The sequence below is a fragment of the Girardinichthys multiradiatus genome, chromosome 3, assembly GCF_021462225.1.
Source record: "Girardinichthys multiradiatus isolate DD_20200921_A chromosome 3, DD_fGirMul_XY1, whole genome shotgun sequence".
NCBI lineage: Eukaryota > Metazoa > Chordata > Actinopteri > Cyprinodontiformes > Goodeidae > Girardinichthys > Girardinichthys multiradiatus.
Window position 1 is genome coordinate 4,992,287 of NC_061796.1, and position 20,054 is coordinate 5,012,340.

The 20,054-nt window shown below is 40.0% G+C and overlaps 1 protein-coding gene across 19 annotated transcripts in view; it reads right to left on the reverse strand.

Annotated features, from left to right (window-relative positions):
* LOC124865762 (protein 4.1-like) overlaps positions 1 to 20,054 on the reverse strand; it is a 48,561-nt gene that overhangs the window by 3,765 nt on the left and 24,742 nt on the right. For 6 of the 19 annotated variants that reach the window (XM_047361148.1, XM_047361149.1, XM_047361146.1 and 3 more), the window contains exons 12-31: positions 19,718 to 19,846; positions 18,863 to 19,591; positions 18,381 to 18,554; positions 18,119 to 18,250; positions 17,798 to 17,998; positions 17,509 to 17,706; positions 15,566 to 15,793; positions 15,298 to 15,471; positions 14,725 to 14,892; positions 13,666 to 13,863; positions 13,326 to 13,517; positions 12,606 to 12,811; positions 11,474 to 11,542; positions 11,311 to 11,361; positions 10,662 to 10,724; positions 8,160 to 8,339; positions 2,514 to 2,903; positions 1,914 to 2,036; positions 1,604 to 1,720; positions 1,438 to 1,518 (exon numbers count right to left, since the gene is read on the reverse strand). In XM_047361148.1, the coding sequence (XP_047217104.1) occupies positions 1,438 to 1,518; positions 1,604 to 1,720; positions 1,914 to 2,036; positions 2,514 to 2,903; positions 8,160 to 8,339; positions 10,662 to 10,724; positions 11,311 to 11,361; positions 11,474 to 11,542; positions 12,606 to 12,811; positions 13,326 to 13,517; positions 13,666 to 13,863; positions 14,725 to 14,892; positions 15,298 to 15,471; positions 15,566 to 15,793; positions 17,509 to 17,706; positions 17,798 to 17,998; positions 18,119 to 18,250; positions 18,381 to 18,554; positions 18,863 to 19,591; positions 19,718 to 19,846 (3,803 nt within the window). Of the gene's footprint in view, positions 1 to 1,437; positions 1,519 to 1,603; positions 1,721 to 1,913; positions 2,037 to 2,513; positions 2,904 to 4,972; positions 5,725 to 8,159; positions 8,340 to 10,661; positions 10,725 to 11,310; positions 11,362 to 11,473; positions 11,543 to 12,605; positions 12,812 to 13,325; positions 13,518 to 13,665; positions 13,864 to 14,724; positions 14,893 to 15,297; positions 15,472 to 15,565; positions 15,794 to 17,508; positions 17,707 to 17,797; positions 17,999 to 18,118; positions 18,251 to 18,380; positions 18,555 to 18,862; positions 19,592 to 19,717; positions 19,847 to 20,054 lie in introns of those variants that run through there. The other 13 variants (XM_047361144.1, XM_047361159.1, XM_047361152.1 and 10 more) reach the window with 13 other exon arrangements.

Consider the following 20,054-nt stretch of genomic DNA (forward strand, 5'->3'; position numbering starts at 1 on the left):
GCATTATTAACCCCACTAGACAGTAAAGAAACAAACAAACCCCATAAGGGACAGTATATAGCTGAAGACTCCAAACACCATTGTAAGGCCCAACACCACTTCTAAGGCCCCAGTGTGACTCAAGTTTGGGATTCGAACTCAAGTCACACTTAAGTAGCACATACAGGGACTTCACACTCGACTTAGACTTGCACTCAAAAGACTTTAGACTCTACTCAGACTCGCGATTTGAGATTTGTGAAAATGTTTAAAATTTTTTAATAGTTTTTTGTGTTTTGTGTGACAATATCTTATGTGTCTGATCGTCTGCCTGCTGTGTGTTATTATTTCCCTTATGCGGACGCATGTGCAAACCATCACAATCATATCTGCGCCGGTAAGCCTATGTGTTTTCTGTCCCACCATTCGTAATAACTTTTGGCTACAAAAAATAAAAATACATGTTGCTGGGTCCACCACATGCAATTTTATAATCCACCTGAAAACCCACCCGGAAAGGTTAGATGTTTGCATTTATGCTACAAACAAGCTTAGTGCCACAGCTGTGCAAACATTAGCTCATTATTAGTTTATGCCAGTATCATTATTGTTCATTTAAATTCTGTTTTAAATTAAATTTTTAAATTATTTGGTTTTTATTTATATTTAGATTGTTAGAACAAGGCAGGATTCTGATTTTTCTTTTCAAATAAAAGTTGTTCACTGCTAAAACAAAAGAATATTGTATCCACAAACAAGTTTTGTAAGAAAATAATATCTTTGGAGAAAAATACAGCTAACAAATTTATCCGTAAAACATTTGTGTGTGTGCTTTTTCAAAATTGTATTTTTTTTATTTACCAGTTTAAGCTAATGACCTTACCTTAGATATCACAAAGCAACTTTCTATGTAAACCTTACAGTAGAAGTGTCATAACAGACCATTACAACTATAAAATAATTTGCGTTTTGACTGCTGTGTCACTTAAATACTTGAGACTTGACTTGGAATTAAGTATAAGATTTGAGACTGAGCTTGGACTTGCAAAAATGACTTTTGAACATCTCTGGCAGTTAGTGCTCATGCAGAGGAAAACCTGTCCCAAATTATCTTCCGGTTCACAACTGCACATAGTAGGTTAATTAAAGAATAGATAATTTGATGCATTATTCGTGGTTTGTAATTAAAGCTAGTTAGGGTAATTGGTCACATAACGTCACACGACTGCTCTGTTAGATCCTGATCTGTGATTCCTGCTTTTGCATTCCTCATCTGCATCTTAAAAAAACTTACAATTACTGTACCTTTTATCATCTTTTCTCTCCAAAAGAAAACAGCTGAATAATCATCCTCCCACTGAATTGATTTTACATTTTATTTGATTTTAACTTCATATTCCAAAGACAAACCCCATTTATGACAGAGAGAGAGAGAAAATGGTGTTTCATGTCATTTACCTTTTCTTGACCAACGTCAGAGTCTGCTGTTATGACAATTCTTTTCTCCACACGGGTCTCTGAGGATCCACTTTTTACCACCTGAATAGAGGAGAAATGTGTTTAAGAGGTCCAGAATATGCGATGAAACTGAGAAGATGAGTGTAATACGGTTTGGAGAGCTAACCTTTGAGATGTGGGTGGTAGTGGTAGTGATAGTGGTGCCGGTGGACGTCTCGGAGGTAATGGTCTTGGAAGTGGATAAAGAGCTCTCTTTTTCCTCATCTGTACCTTCATCGGTCATCTGAGGAAAACACCAAAGGAAGAAAGAAATCACAGTGAAAAATCATTTTAAATAATTTCACTCCGACCATCTTTTTAGGAAGGTGCAGTGCAGCTTCTACACCTCAATTTTAGTCCCCCCCCCCCGACCAGCGTATGGTTAGATCGTCAAGTTCTGCAGGGGGACTAGATCTGGACCGAGCTGCTGCCCCTACCTTTGAAGACTCATAGGTGAAGGTCTTGGTCTGGAGGATGGGGACCTCTGTGGTGGAGATGTCACCTGGGAGGGAGTTGGAAACGGCTGTGATGGTGACAGTCTGGGTCTGCACCAGAGGGGGCTGTGGATGGGAGCATAGCCCCGTGAGTGGCTGTTTAACCAGACACTTCGCACCTCACAGCAATCAGACCTTCTTTCACACCATGCAATCCCTCAGTGTAAATCATTTCCACCACCAGGCCAAACAAGGTTTGATTATTTCTAAAACAAAACAGTCACACCTCTAACTTCCACCCTAATACTTATAATCTTGCCTCTTATAGAGTTATTTTAATCATTGTGTGTCAAAGTAGAAAATGTAATCATTAAGGCAACCCGTCACCATAATCAAGATCCTGCAGCATCACTGTGCAACACCTCTGCAGCACACTCAGTTTACTTTCAACACAACCGCCACTCCCACAGTATTTACTTCCTTTCTAGATTGGTGTGTTTTCTTGTGTCCTGGTGCTGCAAAGGAGTCAGCAAGTGTGGAAGCTGAAGGTCAAGAAAGAAAAGAAACAGCATCCCCCACCCTTTGAAGGACTCAGGAGACTACCTGGAAGCAGCGTATGATCTGCGGACCATCGCTCCAGAAATGGTAAGCTGGGGAAGGTCCAACTATTCCACCAGAGGACTCAGATGCTACGGGACATGTTCCTTCTTCCTCCTGGATCTCATCTAAAGCTCTACAGGAGGATTCAACTGGAGGAGCCAGCTGTGCCATTTCCACATCTACGAGTGGCACCAAGAGAGTCTCAAAAACCACAACCTCCTCATGATTGCACGACTCCTCTTCAACGGGAGCGCTGAGGGCTTCGACACCATCAGGCTCACTCTGATGGCTCTCAGAGGGTCCAGATACCTCTGACTCCCCGAAATTACTGCTGGTTTCCACATGAAGAGGTTTTTTTTCAGAACCTTTGCAACGGGGACTAATGCACACACTCTAAAAAAGACAAACAAAGTGACTGTGATCATGAGCAAGCAAAACGTGAATAACAAATGACATTTATATGAATCATAAGCATGTATGCATGCCACTTCCTTCAGACAACAGAGATATCAGAATGCAGGATGTCAACCACAATGATTCAATGGTTTTTCTCAAATAAAAATGACCAGTTTCACCGGCAAAGACTAACTGTGCAAATCACTCTCTTCCCACTTCTATTCACAAAACAGAAAGTTTCCAATCTACATGACCGCTTAACCCAGATTTGGGTAGATTTCCGCTGTGAAGATAAATTTGGTCCATTTAGTCCTTCCAGATTTACCCCCACAGACCACATCACGAGGTGTTTTACAAAACAAAGGTTTTTACTTTCTTGTGAGAAAATTTACAACTTTAAAACATTGAAAATGCCAGATATTTGGTTCAGATGTTTTGTTCCAATGTTGTGATTGTTGTTGCTTTTTTCCTATTCAACTAATATAAAATATGAAACTGATGTGTTTATCATTTAGGATTAGGGATGTTGGGGTCACGATCACTACCGTCTGATTTTATTTCACATGCATCCTCAGGAACCTGCGCATTTGCATGTACAATAGGCCGTGCACATTATTTTGTTTCTGGGTTTTCCCCAACAATCTGTTTTTAAGCTTTTACAATGACATTCGCAGGGAAAGAGACAGTATTGGCTGTCGCCGCTTCCTGCCTGTGTGTGAAGTGACCTGCTTATATGACATTTAACAATGTTTAAAGTACAGCACTAAGTTTATGAAACAGGGAAACATGATTAACTGGAACTGCACAAAAATATTTGAAGCCATGAAATATCAAAAAGTCGGAGAATGCTAACGTTCGCCTAGTTTTTCAGCAAATTGCTTGCACAACATGATCTGTAGGAGCCGGGTTTTCATTTATCGAAAATAGTTGCTACTTGTGTTGAGTCACATAAAGTAGTTCATTTAAGTGATGTCAGGAAATTATAGTCATTTTTAACCTAGCAGCAGTATATTAAGGCTGCCTGGCAGAACATCCTCTTGGTTCAGAAAAATGGATACTGCAGCGCCCAGAATGCCATTGTGACCGACTCAAGTGAGACGCAAATCACAATACTGATGATGTTTTCTTAATAATTACAAATGATTCTGATCAGTACTGGGGACAAAATATCCTGAGTAGCACTTTCCTATTTAAGATTTGGGGGGGAAATAGCATATTTTTCTGCCCCTTGTAAGATCATATCACGTGGTTTTACCACAGGTAGATTCCTGTACCATGGCCACTTTATTAGGTAAACAACAGATATAGTCAACTATGCATTTCAGTTTCTTTTTGGTCAATATACACAAGCATGGCAGAGGTTTACAAAATGTATTTTTTTTACTTTAGCAGTTGATTTTAAATGACATTATTTTGAATTCAGCATTTAAAACTAAAAACATTTAAACATTAATTTTTTAAGATCAACTGGATAATTATTATTATTTGGACTGAATGTGTAAAAACCACATACATTTTCTAAAATAAATTTTAGTCAAAAGATACAACCATATCTCTATTAAAGAATAAAGCTATCCTGTCATGTCCAAACAAGACATGATACTGCTTGCCTGTTCATATCTTGATTGTTAATAACCCTTTCGTGATCACCTTTAAAGTTTTGAACATTGTGCCTAACTGACCTTCATAGCATTCAAGCATCAGTAAGAGCTGACCTAAATGAATATATAAAAGGTGAATGGGCTTTTGCAGGGACCGGAAATGGTTAACCTCTCAGTATTGCATAGCTTTTCTTTAGCTTTTGATTTAAGTAAAGCAGGAAACAGATCTTTGCCATTTTGCTATATTTAAATTTGTTGTTTTTTATATTTTTATATTGTATCATGTTATCATCTTGTTTAGCTTGACTGTGCAGCACTTTGGTCAACCCATAGTCATTTCTTTTTGTTTTGCTAAATATTCCTAACATAACTGACAAAGGCATTGATTACAAAGACAACACAGAATGCTAGAACCATAATTTCATCTATGATTGAATCCAATTCAATGAAAGGAAAAAGACAGAATTGTTTATGGAATGTCTTTTTATTTCTTGGTCTAAGCTGATTGTCAAAATATCATGCAACAAGAACTCTCTTGTGGAGAAGGACAAAAATGTATTACAACTGAGCTGCCTCAAGGTTTCCTACCACAGGAAATATTATGCTGTGAGAAAAAAAAACATAGATTAATTCCCAGAAACATGTTGTTTCGTGTTTGTGTGTGTGTTCAGACAAAAGTCACAGTGATCCGTTTATCCAAAGACAAAATTCTAAGACCTACTGACAATATAAACGCACCCCAACGTGTATAAAACAAGCTCAAAGTGATCCGGTCAGACAATAAAATCCTAAAGATGAATATCAATTGTAGTTATCTTTAAATTCCATCAAAAAAAATGTTAACAGTCAGTTGCAGTTCTGATCAGTCTTTGGAGATGAGGTCTGATACTGGCTGGAAAAACCAGGAGATTGATACTTTGTTTCCCGATGCTGCACAAAGTCTTTTCAGATGTCTGAGCAAAGGTCAGCTTCTCAGGTGGAGCAGCAGATGAGAGATGAAGAAAGCTGGAGTGGTGTTTGCAGAAGAGGTGAAAGGAGGAGAAGAATAGAGAAGAAAGCTAGAGAATGATGGGTAGATGGGCAAGGCGCGGCCTCCGTAGGTCACATTCACACCTGTGTGCAGGGAGTCCACAGCACCGAGAAGACCCCTACCCCCCCCCTCAGCTGCGTTTGGAGTAGAAGTCTAGCAGAGGGCCGCGTGGGAGGCGGATGACAAACTGAGAGGGGAAGGAGGAGGAGCAGAAGGAGGAGGGAGGAAGAGAGATGAGAGGAAGGAATTCTGAAGACTCTGCACTGATATAGAACTGCTAGCATTTTGCAATGTCTTATTATTTAAGTGATAAATTCCATCATTTGAACTAAATGTTGAATTTCATTGTTGTTACTCAGAGCATGGAAATATTACCACTCCATGCATTTTAACATGCACTCCATGCATTTCCATGTCCAAGGATTTGATTTTGGTTTCGAGAAGACAAAGTCATCCACACTTGCTGCATCTTTTTACACAATTAGAATGAAAATAAATTTGAGTGATAAAGTCACTGGATTCAATCAGTACTGTGGGTTGATGAACTTAAATCATATACTCCGTTTACCACAGTGCTTTGCTTAATAAATAAGATTCAGTCTGCTTAGAGGTTTTTTTTCCCCTCTCACAGAAAACTGCAGTTGGTCTGTCAACATTTTTAATTCTTTTTGAGGGATAACACAGAATGATAAACTAGTGTGTAAAATCAGCAGCAATCTGTGTTAGGTCATCTGATCTGCTGACATTAAACATTTCATGCAAGGGCACTGTTTCATTTCCTTAATGGGATTTCTGTACGACTAAACTGCATGTTGATGAGAATCTAACCCTTCAAGCCACACTCTTCCATGTATTTTATCAGGATTTTATTTGACAGACCACTATAAAGTAGTGCATAATTGTGAAGTGGAATGAAGGGTCCTGCAGCAGAAAATGTTTTTTGTTATGTTTTTGCAAGCTTTCTGCTTAAGAAATTCTTCCACATTTTTCTTTGCAAAATAGCTCAAACTAAGTCGGATTTGATGAAGAGCGTCATTCAACTGATTCTTAATTTGGATTTATGGACACATAAATACATATACTATTCCATTAGAGTCTGTCCATTCCTGGTCCTTAGGGCCCCCTGTCCTGCATGTTTTAAATGTGTCTCTGTTCCAGCACACCTGATTCAAATGATTGCATGACCTTCTTTGCATGCCATCAAGTGCTGCTGCAGCCTGGTAATCACCCAGGTATTTAGGTCAGGTGTGTGGCAGTAGGGAGTCACCTAAAACATGCAGGGCAGGGGACCTTGAGGACCAGGGTTGGGAACCACTGCATTAGAGCACTGTATGTTTAGGGTCACTGTCCTGGTGCAGGGTCAACCTCCTCTCTAATCTTTTGGAGTTTCTAACATATATTCTTCCAGGAATGCTTTTTATTTAACTCCTCATTTTCTGTCCCTGCTGAAGAGAGGCACCTTTATAGCATGATGGTGCCAACACCATGTTTTACCATCAGAGGTAATGTTAGTTTTATGTTAGTTTGTGTTAGTTTTCCGCAACAAAACGTTTTGCATATAGGCTACAAATTTTAATCTGATCTCATCTGCACAAACGTTTGCCTATTCTCCAACATGAGACGGGACATCTTCAACGATGGCTTCCTGCCACCCTCCCAGAAAGAACATACTTGTGAAGTGCACACCTAATAGTTGTCAACAGATTTTCCCACTGAGCTGTGGATCTCTGCAGCTCCTCCAGAGTTACCATATGCCAATTTGAGTGGATGGCCACACTCTTTTTGTCTTTTTTTTTATTGCAAACTTTCTAAACTTTCATTTCATTTCAATTCACTGTTGGTCTACCACATAAAATCCCAATAAAAAACAATGAAGTTTGCATTCTTCTGTGAAAACGTTTGCAAGGCACTTTAAGCTCAGATGCAGTAGTGGACGAAACTTTGTTTGTGAATCAAAAACATCAGCCGAACAAAATTGGAAGCAAAGAAAGTGGATTAGAAGCAGAAAGAAAGCAATGAAGGAGGAACACAAGAGAGGGGAATAAAGGAAACACTGCTCTGTTGTCAGAACGTGCAAGCCTTGTAAAAAACTGTTCATCCTTTAGTCATGCAGTATTTTTCTTTTCTCAGTCAAGTCTGTCAGTCATGCAACACAAATATGTCAGGATTTCAGACACATTCAGTGCAGATACGACTGAGGCCAGGTTCACAAACAGTGGACAACCTGTCCAACAAAAGCCTTTGTCTGTCCTTAACAGTGAAAGAACAAAAGCACAGACCTTGGTCCACCAGTCCACCTGCATTCTTCATACGCATGCATGTGCTGCATAACACGTGCCACCAGTTTCATCGGAAAAGTACATGCACACACTATGCCACATAAAAATTATCTAGAGCAGCAGCTTGAAAAGACCAATTCCTCCTCCATCACTTTTACTCTGTCAATAGATTTCTCCAAGAAAAGAGAAATCTTTTGCAACATTTACAGCAAAATAAAGATATATAGATATTATGACTGTACAGCAATCACAGCAGAACTGAGCATCAAGAATCCCTCTAATTTGTGAACCTGTAGATTTGTTTTGAATTAAAAAGGAATTAGATGATTTCCCCAGGACTTACCCCATCTGCACTGTGCAGAGGCTCGCCATTGATGCCCAGGGTGCGGAACGGAGAGTGCGTGGACAGACGCTTGTCCCATTCACTCTGCCTTGTCTCCGGCACGGCCTCCATGAAGTTCCTCTTCAGCTCACTGATGCTGGCGTGGTGCCTGAGCAGCTCCTCCTGAGGCTTATCGAACTCCTATGTAAATGAGAAAAAGTCGAAGGGAGGAAGACGGGGTTTTGTAGGGGAAACGGTACCGAATGGGAAAAATGGGAGGGGCGATGGTAGATGCATGGGCAGAGAGAAAATAGGGAATGGACGAAAAAAAAAAAAAAAGCATCAGATTATTAAGTTGCTTTACTGATCTATCTGTGAATATTTTCTAGCTGATTGCACAAATAAGCAGAAGCAGTTCTGCAAGGAAAAACATTTGACAACAAGAGACATAAATCCAGATGTTTGTACTTCTTTACAGAAGTACAAATGCTTGACTTTTTTAAAACAGATAATCAGCAGTGCTTTTCAGACTTCAAATGAAGTCTGGCAGCTCACTGATTTAAGGCTTTAAACAAGCAGAAATTGTTTAATTCTGCAACTTGAGAATTGCAATAAAAAACATGAAGAAAACAGGCAGCAAATCAAAGGGCAGGAGGAGTGATGCCAACAGAGACGGTCGAGACTGCTGAAGACAAAGCCTCGGTAGAGGAGGAGACACGTTCATTTGGAAGAAATGAACAGATGCGACAGAAGAAGCACTGATTTGGCAACATTTGGCAGCAAGTTGGGATTAATGGACAAGAAGATGGTGGTAGCCATATTGCAAAACCAACAGCAGAATGTTTATTAGAACCAGTTGTGCTTAAAATTTATGTTTCTTCAAACGTTATTATGGCCACACATCACACAGAGGAAACACCATTAATTATAGATTTTATTTCAATATCCAAAGACTCATTACTTATAACTGCTGCAAAGGTGAAGAGCAGTTGTGGTAATTAAGAACGATGATGAGCAACAGCAGAAGCAGGAGAATACCGATGACCAAAAATGAGTCTTTATCTAAGAAAAAATAAGCAGTTTGACCAACTATACACTAAAGATGCACCAATCACAGATTTTGTGGCCAGTCAGTGATTTTCCAATGGAAAAACCACTGTTAGCCGATTCCTATTTCTTTATCAGAACTAAAAATAACAAACTATTTTGATTATACTTAATGGATAAACTGAAAATGAAAATATTTTAATAAAATAAAACAACTTTTGAGCTCAAAGTTACAAATTATGGGAGTGATTTTTACAGATAAAATTCAGATCTTTACAAACATTTACTTAGTATTTGGTTGAATTTGATTTTAAGCTATATGACTTGGGTTTGAGTTAGTGTTTAGGGTGTCCATCCACAAGCATCTTACAATAGTTTACAGGAAATCCGGCTCGTTCTTCCTGAAACAACTGGTGTAACTGGGTCAGGTTTGTAGACCACCTTGCTCATACACATCTTTTCTGCTCTGCCCACATAATTTCTATGTGACTGAAAACAGAGTTTTGCGAGGGCCACTCCGAAACTTAATTTTATTGTTCTTAAGCCACTTCGTAACTAATCTGATCGTATGATTCCGGTTATTTACCATTTGGAAGACTTGTTTGGCCCAACCTTTAAATTCCAGGATGAGATGATTTCCAGGTCTTATTTTCTCCTCACGATGGCTTCTATTTTGTGAAGTTCACAGTTCTTCCAATTGCAAAAATGGTCATTATGACTAATAATTTTTTTGTTTAATTTGACCACATTATATGTGTCAAAATCTTTGAATTTTATGTTGCTTTTGGAGTGTTTCTCCACCTCTGAGTGACATTTCAGCCTGTGTTGGACATGTTTCACTGTAGATAATGATACTAAACCAGAATGCTCACAGGGTCTTTTGCTTCAGCTCTGGAGCTGATGTGACTGGATATTCTGATGGTGTTTAAACTTATATTTGTTTGAAGAGATGAATGTGGCACCTTCAGGCATCTGATATCTTAAGGATGGGGGTTCACAGCTCACTTCCTCCTATTTCGGCTGATTTCTCCACTTTCTGTCACTCAAGGCAGCAATGTAAATGTAAATCTCTGGTTTCAACTTCATGAATGGTGTTTTCACTGATCACAAAGTAGTTTTCAAACAGAAAACACTCATCAGGGTCAGTCAAGAGTTAAATCGGCTGGTCAGCATCTCCACTAAAAATAGTCCAAGAAGTTCTTGTGTTTTCCTGATTGCTTTAAAGTTGTGTCTAATCATAATTAGAGATAGTAAAGGAATCACAAACTGAAGAATGTTTGTGTATACCAGCGTATATTTTAGAGTTCAGCAGCAATCTCCTGAATCAAACAAGTTAATTTGACACACACGCACAGTTTTCTATTGCAGATGCAAGAGTGTGAATTATGCCACATGCAAGCGTGAGATTAATCAGCAGCAGCCAGTGTGCCAAAGAGCGAGAAAATGCAGCTTTAGAGCTCTGAAACAGATACAAACCTCCAGCATTAACACGCTATGTCTGATATAAATTGAGTCACCCTCAATTTTCTTAGCTCTTTTCTGTGAAGAATGAAAAGAACAAAAAACAACAAAACGTGGGTTTGTTTCAGTTTCCCTGTACGCTGGCATCGCACTGCCACACAATGGACATGCATAGTATGAAGTTCACTAATGTGTTAAATACAACAGACTGGAAAGAGTGGCGAGGCTTTCATGCAAATTTTGGTGCAAAGTGACCAAAACTATACTATACTAGCAAAGAAGTAGGAATTGTATGGTAAAAAAACTGAACAAAAACACCAGTTAGTCTAAGATCATGCATGTGTGCAATCCAGTGTTTATGGCAGCAAGCAAAACATTTAAACAGTTAACTTACACTGAGCTGTGGAAAGCCTACTTACCAAATCAGACTGGATTTAGAGTAGTTTTTAGGACCATATTCTTATTGGTTACACATTCTATCCACAGCTGCATTTCTTTTGCATATCAAAATTAAACTGAAAGTGCCTTGAACCTGCTGTATGTTTAATTTTACACCTAGCTGAATTGAAGCCCAACATGAAAAGATTGTCATAAGTCCTTCCAGATGCAAAGATCGGAAGTGGAGAAATGTCTATGGCAGCATGTGCGGCGCAGAGAGTCTGACCTTTCGCATTTGCAACCCCTCCACGTTTGTCTTCTCAGTCTCAGACTCGTGCTACCCCGGGGGGAGGAGAGAGGAAGACGTGTTAGCACCCTCTGCTGGCTGCGCACATGAAAACCATGTCCTGTGAAGGACGGCATGCTAGAGGCCTGAGCCTGCCACTAACCTGAATGTCCCCATTGATGGTGGATATCAGTGAAGAGTCTACTTCTCTCTGCTCCCTCCGCACTGCTGGCTACAGCAGCAAGAGAGACACAATTTACGCTCAGACACAGAGAAAAATCTCTGATCACAGTACGCACCCAGCAGACCAAGTTCCCTTTCTATATCCGTAGCAATATTCAAGCAATCACGACTAAGACAGATCATAATTAAATGTTCACCTTAACTGCGAAAGCTACTATACAGCTGACGTACATATATACAGACACAGGCAAACTCATTGGGGTTTCCTGATTAAGGATGTGTAAAAAGCCTTAAAACAGATTCACATTTTATTGCAGCAGCATCATTTCACGCTGAAAAATCTGGAAATTAGAACATTCAATTGATTGTTTACCGACATCAGGGGAACAATTGTTATTACCCTTTTTAAAAATGTATATATTTTTACATCAATATTTTCCTAATAGGGAGGACTTAGTGTTTCATATCAACAATAAAGAATACAGAGAGAAGGACCATCTCTCTGAAAAATTATCAGCAGTCCTAGGTCATCTCTTCTTTTATTTTTTCCATTCAAATCTCTCCACAGGTCAAACAGGATGTAAGTCTAAGGGACTGAGATGACCATGGAGAAAAGTTGATTCGCATCTGGGGAACCATTTCTGAGTTGATTTGGCCAAATGTCCACCAGATTTTATTCAAAATGTTGGAGATTTCAAAAGGTACACTTGAGATGTTAACATTTGTGATGGAAAAACAGTGGTTGGCGTGCAGATAAGGACTAATGGTTGCTATGGACACTTGGTGACCCAAATATGCTAGTCTTTTCTGCAGTCCACCAACAGAGTTTAAGTATGTAAAAAGAAAATACTTCAGTTACATTTATTTTAAAGCAATTCTTAGGAATACCAACAACTACCAACAATATCTCGACATGGGATTTTTTTCCACTGAATAAATGTAATCAAATTAATTATTCTAAAATGTTTGGTGTGAGATAATGCGACTGCTTTTAAAAATGCATCCATTTTAAGATTTTTTGCTCATCTTTACCACAGGTGGCAACAGATTTGTCCAAGTTATTTAATGTTATTCATTTTACATCCCAGAGTAAAAAAAAAAAAGCTAAATACCTTGACCTCAGACAATGCCTCGATTTTTGAGGGCTCTGTTGCTTCCACTGTGACCTCCAGCTTCCTCTCTTCCAGGCGGCTGGTCTTTATGGGAGTGGAGGTCTGGGGCTGGTCGAAGGGGGCCATGGGGATCCCTGCCTCTGCTAGAGCAGCCTGGGAGAATACTGGAGCACTGACAGGACGTGTCCCCCTCTGTGTGCTCACAACTGCAGAGAAGTAAAGGAAATCTGAAATTAATAAAAATAAATATTATGTTTGGAGTACCAAAGCTAACATGCTTAAAAACAAGGTTATTTGGTCATATTCACACACACCATTAGGCATTCAAATGCATCAGCAACCATACTTACTGCACTCAGTCACCCTGCAATGAATGCAAATACTGCAAGCGTATACTGTACCTCGTGTGTTTTAGTGCTTTTGTTTTAAAAAAAAAAAAAAGCACATATGAGAATGAAACGTGGGCAAAAGCAGTCAAGTCAAATATTAGGCAAAATGATAATGTGGCATTTATATGTTGAGACAGAAACAGCGTTATTTCTTCAGTTGGCAAAAACTGTCACGGAGTAAATGTGAGCAGACACCTGTGCATCAGCAGGTGCATCCAGGCGGCAAATGTTAGTACATGTTTTATGAAGCAAAAAAAAAAAACACAAGTGAGCGCTTTATCAGTTAAAAAATATAACAAAAACACTCCATACACAGAAAAATAAACGGTACCTGACTCCTTCCTGTCAAAATCCAGCAGGACAAACCAATCATCAGTGACATGTGTATGCAAGACTGGGCGCCTTTCTTCCTGGATCCGCAGCGCAAACTGTGGCTTCTTCTCAGGAATTTCAATCCTTGTTGCGGCCACAACAGCTGGAGCTCTGACCTCTGATGGTAACCTGGGACGTTCAGGGGCAGCGACTGATATAGATATAAAGCTAGGTGTTATGGTGACGAAGAAGTACAAAGCATTGACCGCCGTCACGGCCGTTATATCAGCTTCACGTTGCAGAAGAATTGACTTAAGCAATATGCACGATGCTCGTTAAAGCTCTCGTTCATAATATACCTGATGTCTTTGGAGCCAAATCCAGAAGAACAAACCAATCATCGTCTGCTTCTATTTGCAGTGGACGTTCCTTCCCCACTTCCTTCTGCTGCCAAGTCTCATCCACTATAGTAACCCTCTGCTGTGTTCTCTGCTCTGTGAGTATAACCTTTTTAGCCTTTCTCACTTCGGGAACAAGATCACATTGCTCCACAGCCACTGGCACAGAATCAAAAGGAAAAATTAAGATGATTGGTATGCAAACTAATATGCTTTCATTCGTCATGAATTTTCCAGGGTTTTTCTTCCTAATTTTAAAAGTATATCACAAAAATCTCCAACAAAAAGTACCTTGGGTATTTTACACCATCATGCTATGTTGCCCTCTAAGCAGAGATGCACCAATTGCTTGGCATTTGATGGGAACTGAAGGATTTTCCCCTTGGCCGGTTAACACACAACAATATGCTAACTTGTGCAAATCATGTCTTGTGAAGGCTTTTTGTGAGTGAGGAAAAAAATAAACTTAGTCATTCATAATATCAGTATGCATTAGCAATGCAAGCTGGAGGCTGCTGGAACTGCACCGTTAAACCCCATAAAGTTGGGGTTTAAAGGATGTACTTACTTAACTCAGCAGAATTTTACAGTTAAAAAGAATAAAACCGTTGCAATGAATATATTTTTTTAGATATGGTAAACAAATAAATCACTTGCTCCTGTTTACATACCAATGCAAGCCATGGGTGTCCCTGTGGATTTTATGTCTGCTGCCCATGTTGGACTAAGGCTTTCCTTGTTACTTGAACATGTAATATATTACCAGCTAACTTTATGTGATCGATTTAACAATCTTTACTATTAACACAACCACAATTTAAATTTACCTAGAAATAATAAAAATACATTTTACTTCATCAGTTATATCTGTTGGGAGAAAAATGGGCATCAGCTGAAATCAAAATTAGGAGGTCAAATACTGACCATAACAAATGAGCAATCAGTGCATCTCTAGCTCTGGGCATCAGCTTACTTCTTGACCAACATATCCCACTCAGGCAAATAGCAACAGCACAGTACCTGATACTTTCACTGCCACATCTAGCAGCTCAAACCAATCATCATCCACATGTCTTGGTTGTGGCAGGTTAGCCAAAGTCACAGCAGGTGCCCTCAAACCCTCCACGATGGATTTTGGTTTCGGTTCAATGGGTATGGGTGTTTCAACAACCCTCTGAACCTCAGCAACTGACGCAGAAAAATTAGGATTCAAAAAACTTTAAGCAAATAGCATAAAGTGCACACTTCCTTTAGCCAATAAAAAGTAACTGGTGAAGTACGTATGGGTTTTTCTTGAGTAATGTCAAACAAGACAAGCCAGTCATCTTCTTCTGTGATTGATAGAGGTGGAGGTTGGCTTGGCCTTATTTTAGGAAATCGAGTACTGTCTTGCCTGCTGGCCACACCAATTATCACCTCCTCATATATTCTAATCTCCATGGTTCTCACTTCCTTGTATGTAGTGTTCTCTGTGGTTTTCACCTCAACTTCAAATATATTTGTCATCTCTTCAATCTCAGCCAGGGTAACTGGCACACACAAAATGTCCAAATGTTGGGTTACACAATGGGACTAGAACATGAACTCATTTACCTGCAGGCATGATAACTGGCTTATCACCAACAGTGTCAAACAGAATGCACCAGTCATCATCTCTCTCTGGCAGAGGCTGGAAAAGCTGTGGACTAATTGGATACAACCTCTGCTCTACACATTTTGTTTCAGCTGGAACACTTGGACTGACTTCAGTGGGGTTTGGCACAAAAACTGAAAAAAAAATCAAATAAAATGCAACTTTGACTCCTGTCAAACATATTGTAGTAATTTAATCAAAATAAAGACATCTGAAGGATTATGATACCTGGAGGTACATAAGACTCCACTTTGGGAAGTATGTCCAGCAGCAGATACCAATCATCATCTTGGTTGCTCACTGGATGCAATATTTTCTGCTCTGGAAGCTTCTCGTCCTGTTTCTGAATCACAATCTCCTTAACTATGACCTCCCTCCTCTTCTCTACTGGCTCAGGCACAGTCACAGTTGGCATGCTTTCTTTGTGAAGAAACTGAACATACTCGGCCTTCGAAGCTATGGATTAAAAAAGTAAACAGTGTACTGTCAGAGACTTGGAATGGGCCGAAAAATCTGCGATCGATTGGTGTTCGCCTGGTCAGAAACCAAAAAATATATATATATATCGTTTCTCAATCTGTGAAAGCACTGTACAGTATGCAAACATTGCCAGGATGTGCTGATACCAACATTCCCTAGTGTGGAAGTTATTAAATGAAAAACAATCAGATATTCCAATACAGTATATTGTGTCTGTATACAATATAGTCTTTAGCTTCTTTTATTATTAGACACGTTTTTTCTGTCCTTAAGGACATACCTGGCATGTTTCGACGGAGGCTTCCGTCTTCATCAGAGGTGTCACTAGATGGAACGTGACAACAATGCCTCTGGGAAAAACAGCTGATTTTGACATGCCTCCATTGAAACATGCCAGGTATGTCCTTAGGGACAAGAAAACCGTGTGTCTAATAACAAAAGAACCTAAAGACTACAATCAGTCAGCTATTTTCACTACTGTAGCTTTTAAAAATAAACTGAGGGGGCATAGACGTACAGTGCCTTGAGAAAGGAGACACTGGGAGACACACCAAACATGTGGAAGAAGGTGCTCTGGTCAGATGAAACCAAAATCAAACTGTTTACCACAATGCAAAACGATATGTTTGGCATGAAAGCAACACAGCTCATCACCCTGAACAAACCATCCCCACTGTCAAACATGGTGGTGGCAGCATCATGGTTTGGGCCTGCTTTGCATCAGCAGAGACAGGGAAGATGGTCAAAACTGATGGGAAGATGGATGGGGCCAAATACCGGACCATTCTGGAAGAAAACCTGTTGGAGTCTGCAAGAGACCTGAGACTGGGACGGAGATTTATCTTCCAACGAGACAATGATCCAAAATATAAAGCCAAATCTACAATGGAATGGTTCACAAATAAACGTATCCAGGTGTTGGAATGGCCTAGTCAAAGTCCAGACCTGAATCCAATCGAGAATCTGTGGAAAGAGCTGAAGATTGCTGTTCACGAACGCTCTCCATCCAACCTCACTGAGCTCCAGCTGTTTTGCAAGGAAGAATGGGCAAGAATTTCAGTCTCTCGATGTGCAAAACTGATAGAGACATACCCCAAGTGACTTGCAGCTATAATTGCAGCAAAGGGTGGAGCTACAAAGTATTAACGCAAGGGGGCCGAATAATATTGCACGCCCCACTTTTCAGTTTTTTATTTGTTAAAAAAGTTTGACACATCCAATAAATTTCATTCCACTTCACAATTGTGTCCCACTGTTGTTGATTCTTCACAAAAATTTTGAATTTTATATCTTTATGTTTGAAGCCTGAAATGTGGCAAAAGGTTGAAAAGTTCAAGGGGCCGAAAACTTTCTCAAGGCACTGTAAGCGGTTACTTTATTTTCTACATGTCAACATACTGTACGTCTGCGGTTTATTCAGGCAGGAACATGTTGGATTTTTGGGCTGCACAATATCAGGAAAATATTTACTTGCTATGATATTGCTGAAAACTGCAATGATGATATTGATCACAATCAATCCAGATTTTTCTTGCACTTCTTTTTTTTACCGTTACACTATCTCCTAACGACTCTCATTAAGGGCAGTGAGTGAAACTACAAGTTGGAAATTCTGACCGGTGCATTTCTAAATACAAAAGCAAAAAAAAGAAAAATAGATAAATACGTAAAAGGCAAGGGTATATTACTACCTGGTTGCATAAAGGATGTTCCCCTATCTGGAAGATCAAGCAACACAGACCAGTCATCTCCCCCCTGTCTTGGCATTTGTTTTATTTCTGTATCCTCGACAAAAATCTCCACTCTTTTTTTTCCCAGATCAACAGCTGAGATAGCTGGGACAACTTCCATCTGGGACTTGGAGACACCTCCTGCTAGACTCACTTCAACTTAAACAACACCAAAACCAAAAGAAAAGAGTGAAAGGCTATTCCAACAAAACCTACAGGGCAGCTTGGGATAGGGTGTGTTTGTCAGTACCTGGTTTTACATGTGTAGTTTGTCTAGAAGGAGCATCCAGTGACACAAACCAGTCATCATCCCTCTCAGTTACTGGCTGGATTTCTTCAAGATGTCTTGGAGCCTCTTGTAACATCAGTCTCTCTTCAACTACTACCTTGTAATCTTCTGAAACTTCAGCTACAAGCCTTCCTTCATCCATCTGGGCTTCCTTTAATGTTACTGATAAATGGAACCAGAAGAGGACTCTCTCAATCCGCAGCAGTATGCACACGTTTCATCAGTAAGCAAGTAGAATGCAATGCAGAAGAGCAACAACAGCACAATCTGTTTCAGCAGTACCTGGTTCTATATAAGCTTCTCCTGGAGTCTCTTGCGCCATCTGTCTCTCTTCAACTTCTACCTTGTAAACCTCTGAAACGTCAACCTCAGAGACAAACCTGTCTTCATCCAATTGGAATCCATTCATTGTTACTGATAAATGGAACCAGGAGAAGACTTCCTCAATCATCAGTAGTAGGCCAATGTTTTATCAGCAAGCAGCACTACAGTGCATAGGAGCATGGGTAATTTGCAAAAACAGCACACAACGTTTTAGCAGTACCTGCTTCTATATAAGAGGTTTCTCTTGGAGTCCCAACCAGTAACACAAACCAGTCATCCACCCTTTCCATGAGTGACTGTTGTTGCAGGATCTCTGGTAGGTCCCGAATCTCCTCTTCTCCTACCTGTCTCTTCTTCACTGAGCTGAAATACTTGCTCTCATCCTCAGCCGCCACTAACCAGGAGGGTAAAGATGCAAAGAAATTGAACATGGGTGGTAATGTGTGCCGCAGGTCAAAAACGTTATTTGCAAAAGCAGCAAAAGTCCGCGTGTGAGGTTGTTCTTGCAAAATACTTATCAGGGAAATCTTCTAATCCACAAAGAAGCATGGTAGCAGCGAGAACAAATGAACTTTAAAGAACCGAACTAGTTGGTGAGTGTGTTATTAATATTTGCCTCATTACTGTTATGTCTTGTAAACCGGATGGAGCATCAGAAGATTAGTAGAAGGCCAAAGCGGTTCTTAGAGGAGCATACTATACCTGATGGAATGAAAACTGCTTGGTGCGGAGGGCGGTAAAGAAGTGTGTACCACTCATCCTCATATTCCACCTGAGCTGGAGTCCCGTAATGAAGCCTCTCTGTAAACTCTCTCTGAGTCTGTTTTTCTAACATCTGACCTGACTCTCCCGTCTCGTCCACAATCATCGTCCTCTTCCCACCCCAGTGCTCAACTTTCTGCAGAGTCACAACAGAAGTGGTCCCAGATAGACCCGCAGAGACGAACTTTTCCCGTATTTCTTCCTGCCATTCCTTTTCTATCTCCCGTAGCTTTGCCCTCAAACTATTATCTAACTGATTCAGCTTGTTTTCCTCTTCGGGCACCAGACCTTTTAAAAACACCTGCTTTATTTCTTCTTCCAGTTCATCCACATCATCCTTGTCTGTCTCCATCCTCTTTAAAAATGTCTGTAAAACCACCTGCTCTAAATCACCCTCCTCTGCTCTTAACCTTTCGACCTCTTCCTGCCCCAATTCCTCTTCAATCACCCTCTGAATCCTCTCTGTCACCTCACCCGCTTCTTGCAGCCTTTCCTCCAAGTCCCTCACTTTCCTCAGTTTCTCTTCCAGATCTTCAATCTCTGCCAATGCATCTATCAAGGTCACAGATTTGTGCAGACTTTCAATGACTTGCTCAGTAGTCTCTTCCTGTTCGGCCACTGACGAGACAAGCTCCTCCACAAGGATCTGGGACTGGGTTTTACTAGAGGCTGAGGAGAGCAAATTGACAAATCAAACACCTAACTATGAATAGGAGCGATAATCTAGAACATATAGCAGGCTGTTGGTGAGTTCTTTTAAGTAGGTTGAAAAGGTTATTCCCTAAAATAACTCACACAGAATCTTTTCTTCAGACTCGGATAAACTGAAGAATCGGTCAAAGTACAGGAACCAGTCATCCTGCCTTGATGGTGCGGGTTGATATTGAACGTCCGCAGAGGAGGAATATTCCAAGCTGGGTTTGGCTGAATTCAGATAAATGTTAAGCAACATCTTTGAACCAGAAGACCAAAATCCACAAACCTCAAACTGAAAATGTATGTTGTGTTGGATAAATACATATTATCTCGTCTAGGCATGGGCCGGTCATAACATAACTTTAAAAAGTAATTTTCAGAAATATTATATATTTTGTTTTTACCCCATTGACAAATTTTTTGAAACATCGAGAAA